The sequence below is a fragment of the Pristiophorus japonicus genome, chromosome 20 (genome assembly GCF_044704955.1).
Source record: "Pristiophorus japonicus isolate sPriJap1 chromosome 20, sPriJap1.hap1, whole genome shotgun sequence".
Classification (NCBI taxonomy): domain Eukaryota; kingdom Metazoa; phylum Chordata; class Chondrichthyes; family Pristiophoridae; genus Pristiophorus; species Pristiophorus japonicus.
Window position 1 is genome coordinate 82,216,476 of NC_091996.1, and position 8,948 is coordinate 82,225,423.

The 8,948-nt window shown below is 43.0% G+C and overlaps 1 protein-coding gene across 1 annotated transcript; it reads left to right on the forward strand.

Moving 5' to 3' along the window:
* The first annotated feature begins 3,595 nt into the window (after positions 1-3,595).
* LOC139232983 (probable G-protein coupled receptor 139) lies at positions 3,596-7,276 on the forward strand. Its single transcript, XM_070863481.1, has 2 exons — positions 3,596-3,692; positions 6,381-7,276. Exons 1-2 carry the CDS (start codon positions 3,596-3,598, stop codon positions 7,274-7,276), a joined length of 993 nt encoding a protein of 330 aa, XP_070719582.1.
* The last annotated feature ends 1,672 nt before the right edge of the window (positions 7,277-8,948 follow it).

Consider the following 8,948-nt stretch of genomic DNA (forward strand, 5'->3'; position numbering starts at 1 on the left):
TAAAACCAGCAATGCGAGGTTATACCTATCAGGGAAGGATGAACAGACTGGGTCTCTATTCTCTTGAAAAAAGAAGGCTGAGGAGTGTCCTAATAGCATTCTTTACAATTATGACAACCTTTGATAGAGTAGATGCAGAGAGAGTGTGTCCACTTGTGGGGAAGAGCACAACTGGAGGCCATCAATATAAGATAGTCACCAAGAACTTAAGTGGATAATTCAGCAGAAATGTCTTTACCCAGAGAGTGGTGTTAATGTGGAAATCTCTCCCACAGGGAGTGGTGGATGCATGTAGTATAGACGCATTTAAGAGGAGTCTTGATAAGCATAGGGGGAATAGAGGGTTATGCTGAGGAAAGATGGCAAGAGTTTCGAGTGGAGCATAAATGCCAAAATGGTCTGGTTGGTGGAATGGTCTGTAATTGTACCTATATCCCTAGGTAATCCTCTCCAAATTTAATATCATAGTAGGTGAGGTGGACTGGAGATATTGAATAGGATAACAATAGATAGAAATGATGTGCTCAATAATTTGGCATCACTCAAAGTTAACAAGTCACTGGTCCAGATGATATGCATCCTAGGTTGCTGAATGAAGCTAGGGTGGAAATAGTAAAAGCTCTGACCACAATCTTTCAATCCTCCTTGGATATGGAAGTGATGCCAGAGGACAGGGCAATTGCAAATGTTACAACCCTTTTTAAAAAAAGAAGAGGGGTTAAATTGGTAACTATTGGCCAATTCATCTATTGCCAGTGGTCAGTAAATTACTAGACTATTGACAAGGACAAAGTTAATTCTCATTCAGAGAAGCAGAGGTTAATAAGGGACAACCAGCATGGATTTGTTCCAGGCAAATCATGTCTGATGAACCTAATGGAGGTATTTGATGAACTAACAGGGAGGGTTGATGAAGGTAGTGTTTAGATGTTGTATATATATGGACTTTCAAAAGGCATTTTTAAAGGCCGTGTATAAAAGACTTATTGGAAAATAGGAGCACGTGGCATTGAAGGACTGGTGGTAACTTGGTATGTAATTGGCTAAGGGATAGGAGGCAGACAGTAGTAGTGAACGGATGTTTTTGAACTATGCAGTGGATTCCCCAGGGGTTGGTATTGAAACCATTTCTTGTTATATATAAATGACCTGAACGTAAGGATAGGGAATGCAAAACATTGAAGTTTGAGGATAATACAAAACCTGCCAACCTAGTAAATGATGAGCAGGATTGTAGCAGACTTCAGGGGGACATATGTGAAATTGACAGGTGCATGGCTGATAAAATTCAATGCGGATAATTGTGAATGTGGCCAAGTGATGCACTTTGGGTGAAACAATATGCAGAGGCAGTATAATTACCGATTTGATTTCTTGGCGACTATCTTATATTGATTGCGTATGGTTTTGCTCTTCTACACAAGAGTAAACACTGTCACTGTGTCTACTCTGTTAAAATCTCACATAATTTTAAAGACCTCCATCAGATCACCACTCAGCTTTCTCCTTTTAAGTGCAAAGAGACTCAATGTGGTCATCCTTTCCTGATACGTGCAACTTCACATTTCTGGTGTCATACATGTAAATCTTTTTGAACCCTTTCTTGTGCCTTGATATCCTTATTATAACATGGTGACCAGAATTGTGCAGTGTGCTCCAAGTGTGGTCTAGCCAAGGTTCAGTAGAAGTTTCTCATAACTGCTCTACTTCTCAATTCTATCCCTCTAGAAATAAATCCGAGTGCTTGGTTTGGGTTATTTTATGTCTTTATTGACGTGTCTCACTACTTTTAGTGATTTGTGTATTGGCACTCTGAGATCCCTTTGCTCTTCAACCCCATTTAGCTTCCTATTTTCTAAATAATATTTGACATTCTCATTATTGTTACCAAAGTGTAAGACCTCACATTTGTCTGTGTTCATTGGGCAATAGCTCAGTGCTCGGTTAAGTGGTCAAGTTGGGGTCATAAACTTAGTCAAACCACAGATTCACTGCAGCCAAAGTAGCATATGCACGAGCAGATTAGGAAAGGCGAGCTTTGGTCGTTCAGGGTTCGAAGTGGGTAAAATAGGATACAATCGGTCAGAAGACAGATAGAGGGGCAGAGTGTGGAATCAGGAACACGCAATATCATCAGTTAGGAATTGGCTATAAATGATTCACGCCTCTTGAGATAACACCCATCTCATATTGTTAATGACCTGAAATGTGGCGGTGGGTTGGTGGAGTTCAAACACTTGATATGCTGGTCTCAATTCCCTGTCCCTGTTAGTAAATGTTATTTTAAATTGTAGATGTCATCTTCATCATCATAGGCAGTCCCTCGAAATCGAGGAAGACTTGCTTCCACCCTAAACGTGAGTTCTTAGGTAACTGAACAGTCACATACGGGAATTACAGTCTGTGTCACAGGTGGTACAGACAGTGGCTGAAGGAAAGGGTGGGTGAGGAGTCTGGTTTGCCGCACGCTCATTCTGCTGCCTGTGCTTGTTATCTGCAAGCTCTCGACGATGAAACGAGGTGCTCAGCGCCCTCCCGGATGCTCTTCCTCCACTTTGGGTGGTCTTGGGTCAGGGACTCCCAGGTGCCGGTGGGGATGTTGCATTTTATCAAGGAGGCTTTGAAGGTGTCCTTGAAACATTTCCTCTGCCCACCTGGGGCTCACTTGCCATGTAGGATTTTGGAGTAGAGCACTTGCTTTGGGAGTCTTATGACAGGCATGCGGACAATGTGATCCACCCAACGAAGCTGGTCGATTGTGGTCAGTGCTTCAGTGCTGGGGATGTTGGCCTGATCGAGAACACTGATGGTGCATCTGTCCTCCCAGGGGATTTGAAGTGCCCACACTGTAACAGTGATCCATCTATCTATCTATCTATCTCTCTATCTATCTATCTATCTATCTATCTATCTATCTATCTATCTATCTATCTATCTATCTATCTATCTATCTATCTATCTATCTATCTATCTATCTATCTATCTATCTATCTATCTATCTATCTATCTATCTATCTATCTTTCTTTCTTTCTTTCTTTCTTTCTTTCTTTCTTTCTTTCTTTCTTTCTTTCTTTCTTTCTTTCTTTCTTTCTTTCTTTCTTCAGGGACTGGAAGATGTAGCGACTACTGGGAACAGTATTATTCAAATTCCTAAGTTTGTTTTTTTGCTAATGTTCTTTATCAGTTGTCCCCCTAGAAAAGAGGACACGTTTGTCAGGCTTTACGATCAATGACACTGGAGCATCCAATTGTCTTCTTGCACTTTAAATAAGAAAAGACAGTTGTGGAAATTCTTTTTAAGATTGTGAGACCTGACTGAATATATGAAGGTGCAACATTTACCTTTGTCTTTGGGCCTTTATCTGATTGGCAATTCCACTGCTGTTGTTGTTAAAAGTCTTGTTGTGCAACTTTCTGTCATCATCTGTTTGTTCAGTGACTGCAATTACATCCAGGCAGCAGGGGAAACGATTTTCCAACCGCATAGATTCTCACTCCTATAAATAAGGGGAATCTTCTCATTGTGGCAATTGGAGAATTGCTCCCAGCAACAACACCAACCATCGAATCATTGGTTAACGCCGAAAGGGAAAGATGTCTCTTGGTTTTCTGATCAAGCTCAAGATTCTCTGGGTGATTAATGATATAGAAAAGATTTACTACCCAATCCTGGCAGCAGTTGGTGTCCCGGGTAAGTTGTTACCTGCAGCTGGAACCTCGGCGGCTGGAGATTAACAATATATTATATCTTAGTCTGTGTGTCCAGTTCGTTGTTTTATTAATTTCCACACATTACAGCAGCGACTGCATTTCAAAAATACTTTGTTGGCTGTAAACGCCTTTGGGTTCCTGACATCTCGAACGGGTCTTTCTGTCTCTCTTGTGTGTGTTTGTGTATGTCAATGATTTAAAGCTCGATGTCAGGGGTCATGATTATGAAGTTTGCAGATGATGCAATATATGTCCATGTGGTTGATAGTGAGGAAGAAAGCTGTAGACTGCAGGAAGATATCAATGGGCTGGTGGGCAGAATAGTGGCGAATGGAATTCAATCAGAGATATGTGAGGTAATGCATTTGGGGAGGGCTAACAAGGCAAAGGAATAAACCTTCAATGGCAAAATACTGCGAAAACTGAGGAAACATCATCATCATAGGCAGTCTCTCGAAAGTGAGGAAGACCTGCTTCTACTCTAAAAGTGAGTTCTCAGGTGGCTGAACAGTCCAATATGGGAATTACAGTCTCTGTCACAGGTGGGGCAGACAGTCGTTGAAGGAAAGGGTGGGCGGGGAGACTGGTTTGCCACACCGTCCTTCCGCTGCCTGCGCTTGCTTTCTGCATGCTCTCGGCAACTCTAGGCTCAGGGCCTTCCCGCATGCTCTTCCTCCACTTCGGGTTGTCTTTGGCCAGGGATTCGCAGGTGTTGGTGGGGATGTTGCACTTCATCAATGAGGCCTTGAGGGTGTCCTTCAAACGTTTCCTCTGCCCACCTGGGGCTTGCTTCCCCGATATGAGTTCCGAGTAGAGCACTTGATTTGGGAGTCTTGTGTTGGGCATGCGGCCAATCTGGCCTGCCCAACGGAACTGGTCAAGTGTGGTCATTGCTTTGATGCTGGGGATGTTGGCCTGATCGAGAATACTGATGTTGGTGCGTCTGTCCTCCCAGGGCAGTTGCAGGATCTTGAGGAGACATCGATGGTGATACTTCTCCATCGAGGAACAGAGGGTCCTTTGAGTGCATGTTTGCAGATTCCTGACAGTAGCAGGACAAGTCGAGATGGTAGTTAAGAAGGCATATGGGATACTTTCCTGTTTTAGCCGATGAAGAGAATATAAGAGCAGGGAGGTTATGCTCGAAATGTATGAAACACTAGTTAGGCTGCAGTGAGAGTACTGCGTACATGTGTAGCCCCACATTACAGGAAAGATGTACTGGACAAGCGACAGAGGAGCTTTACGAGGATGTTGCTAGCACTGGAGAATGTTGGCTGTGAGTAAAGATTAGATACACTGGTTGTTCTGTTTGTAACAGAGGAGGTTGAAGGGAGACTTAATTTGCGTGCATAAAATTATGAGAGGCCTAGATAGCATGGACACTGACACCTGGGAGTCCCTGGCCAAAGACCGCCCTAAGTGCATCCGGGAGGGCGCTGAGCACCTCGAGTCTCATCGCCAAGAGCATGCAGAAATCAAGCGCAGGTCGTGGAAGGAGCGTGCTGCAAACCAGTCCCACCCACCCTTTCCTTCAGTGACTACCTGCCCTACCTGTGACAGGGACTGTGGTTCTCATATTGGAATGTTCAGCCACCTCAGGACTCATTGTTAGAGTGGAAACAAGTCTTCCTCGATTCTGAAGGACTGCCTAGGATGATGATGAGGATAGGAAGGATCTGTTTCTCTTCGCAGCGAGGTCAATAAAAAGGTGGCATAGATTTAAAGTCATCGGTTGAAGGATTAGAGGGGACTTCAGGGGAACCTTTTCACCCAGAGGCTTGTGGGGCTCTGGAGCAGGCTACCTACAAGTGTGGTAGAAACAGAAACCGTCTCCGCTTTTCAAAATCCAGACAGTGTTAATTTTGACTTTCTGTATTATAATTTGGATCCTAGCTCCACAAACTATCAGCAGAACATAATTCCTAGTTGTAGCTACGTGGACTATGACAAATGCACTCTCCCTCCGAATTCAAATTCTACTCGTTTCATAAGGAGCCCGTGGCTCCTCCAAGACTGCACTTGAATCGCAGTAACACCCTCTTGTCTCTGGCCACTCACCACACTTGTACTACTCCCTGACGTGAGGGTTGTCACTACCTCCTGCATCAAAGCGGCCAAATAAATCTCCCGCTCGCTGATGACTCGCAATGTCTGCCCCTCGGACTCCAGTTCAACAACTCTGACCTAAAATCGCTCCAGATGCGGACACTTGCTGCAGGCATAGTCATCCGGGATCACGATGCTCTGCACAAACTCTGACATACTGCACCTGCTGTATACTACTTGCACTGCCAACCATATACATCCTTGTTTGATTTATTAAAGTAATAAACATTTATGTCGTTAACTAACTTAACTTATAGTATAGTTTTAGCTAATTACTAGATCTAGCTAAAGTTATAGGTAGATTAATTATATATTGAGCTGCAATAGAAACCACTACAAGAACGGGAGGCAAAAAGCAACACTTACTTCCCCCTCTGCACGAAAGTCCCATTGTCTCTAAATTGCGAACTTTAACACTCTGTTTATAAGAACTCTGTTTAAGACCATTCTGTCCAGACCACCCTGTAGACCTTCTCCATTACCTTGCTTGAAACAAATTAAAGTACCGTAAGTGCCTGGTGTTGAGTGAATCATTTCCATATTTTCCTCCTGCTCACAGTTAACATGGTGACGATTGTGATCCTGTCTCGGGGAAAGTGCGGTCTCTCCAAATGTGTCACTCGCTACCTGGTGGCCATGGCAGCAGCGGATCTATTGGTCGTGATCATCGATCTGATACTGAGGCAGATTCCTATAGTTTATCGGGAACTATTCACATTTGTGTGGAACTTTAGAGTATGTAACATTCACGCTGTCCTACTTCATGCCGCTACAGATTGTTCTGTCTGGTTCACCGTCACTTTCACCTTTGATCGATTTGTGGCCATTTGTTGCCAGAAGCTGAAATCTCAATATTGCAAGGAGCAAACAGCGGCTGTGGTTCTAGGAACAGTGACCGTGCTGAGCTCTTTGAAGAACATTTTCTGGTATTTCCTGTATACAAGTCAATATTGGCTTTCTAACAATCCCTGGTTTTGCCGCGTGTCATTCAGTGTATCTCGCTCACTGGTCTGGACAGTCGTTGAATTAATGCATTATGTTTTAACGCCATTTATTCCATTTCTTTTGATTCTACTGTTGAATGCTTTAACGGTCAGACATATTTTAGTGTCCAGCAGAGCTCGCAGTAGACTCCGGGGTCGGAGCAGTGGCGAGAGCCCCAGTGACCCAGAGATGGAGAACCGAAGGAAATCGATGATTGTACTGTTTGTTATATCAGGGAATTTCATACTGTTGTGGGTAGTGTTTATGGTTTGTTCTATATGGAGACGATTGGATTTCGTGGGATATTCTGTTTCTCTGCCCACATTTGTAACAGAAATCGGCTTCATGCTCCAGCTCCTGAGTTGTTGCACAAACACTTTTGTTTATGCAGTGACCCAAAGGAAATTCAGGGAGGAGTTGAGGAACGGAGTGGAATATCCTCTTGCAATGATGGTCAGATTAATTCGATGAGAAGCCCCAATATTTTGTAACGTTATCATGTCTTTTTGTTCGATATTCCATAGAATTCACTGTCTGGTTCATTTAAATCTTTGGCCAAGATTTTTGCGGTTGTAACGATGGTGAGACTTTCAGTGTTGGCCGTCCTTATCCCTCTGAAACGAAGAATAAACGCAGGGTTTATTGCATGTGCAGATAAACACCGAATTCATTGAGTTGTGGTCCGTCATTCCCTGCTCCGCCGTAGACTACGCTGTGGAATTCCCCACTGCTGGCAATCAGTGAAATCAATTGAATTGACAAAAACATTCCCTTTTCTGCTCAAATATTGCTGTTTAAAAAAACCCGTAAGAAGTTAAGTCTTGTTCAATGAGGTGTAAATGGGGTTTTAATGGTGTTCTGCATAATATCTAATACTGAACAATCATTCTGGCCTTGAAAACTAATTTTACATTTATGAAATTTCAAATTTCTCTAATATGATAAAAATTACTAGATTTTAAAAATATTCTTAATTTTTTTAATGACATTTCACTTTCTACTATAACCGCACATAATCATTATATTTGACTCTCTGTAAAAAGTGAATGATAAAAGCTGATTTCTATTTCCTGGTTTGCTGCCTGTGACACTTCTTCAACATGTTTGGCTGCATTGCAAGCTTGGAGATATTACTGCTGCTGGAGGGCTTTAGATTCCTGAGGCATTGGGACTGTTTCTGGAGGAAGTGGGACTAGTACAAGCCAGATGGGTTGCAGCTGAACAGAGCCAGGACCTGTATCCTCGTTTGCTAGTGCTGTTGGGGATGGATTAAACTAGCTTGGCAGGAGGATGGGAAGCAGAGAATAGATTCAGTGGGGAGAGAAGCAAAGCAGGATTTGGGCAACAGGTGGGTAGAAAATGAATTTGAAAGACAGAGGAAACAGGGGCTGGAAAATAGAATACAAGGGAGTTTGGCAATACTCAATGTTATATACCTCAATGCAAGGATTATAACGAATAAGGCCGATCAGCTGAGAGCACAGATAGAAATGGGAGTATGATATTATAGCTATTACGAGATATGGCTGAAAGAAGGGCAGGTATGGCAGATCAACATTCCTGGTTACAGGGTTTCATACGGGATAGAGAGGGGTTAAAAAGGAGGGAGGGGGTGTTCACAATATTAATTAATGAAACAATTACAGCCGTGAGAAGGGATGATATGTTAGAGGGATCATCAAATGAGGTCATACGGGTTGAATTGAAAAACAAATAAGGGACAATCACACTACTGGGAGTGTACTATAGACACTCAAACAGTCAGAGGGAGGTAAAAGAAATAAAAGTAGATTATTTGCTGTGAAGTGTAAAAACTATAGAGCTGTAACAGAATCATAGACTCATAGAAATTTACAGCACGGAAGGAGGATATTTTGGCCCATCGTGTCTGCACCGGCCGACCAAGAGCTGTCCAGCCGAATTCCACCTTCCAGCTCTTGGTCCATAGCGCTGTAGGTTACGGCACATCCAAGTGTCTTTTAAATGTGGTGAGGGTTTCTGCCTCCATTATCATTTCAGGCAGTGAGTTCCAGAGCCCCACCATCCACTGAGTGAAGACATTTCCTCTCATATCTCCTCTAAAGTCCCTCCCAATTACTTTAAATTTATGTCCCCTGGTTGTTGACCCCTCTGCCAATGGAAA

Bases quoted from the DNA above. Each gene is read 5' to 3' on its own strand.
- LOC139232983 (XM_070863481.1), top strand. From the start codon at position 3,596: ATGTCTCTTGGTTTTCTGATCAAGCTCAAGATTCTCTGGGTGATTAAT. The intron at 3,693-6,380 runs GTAAGTTGTTAC...TCCTGCTCACAG, and splicing joins GGCAGCAGTTGGTGTCCCGG to TTAACATGGTGACGATTGTG.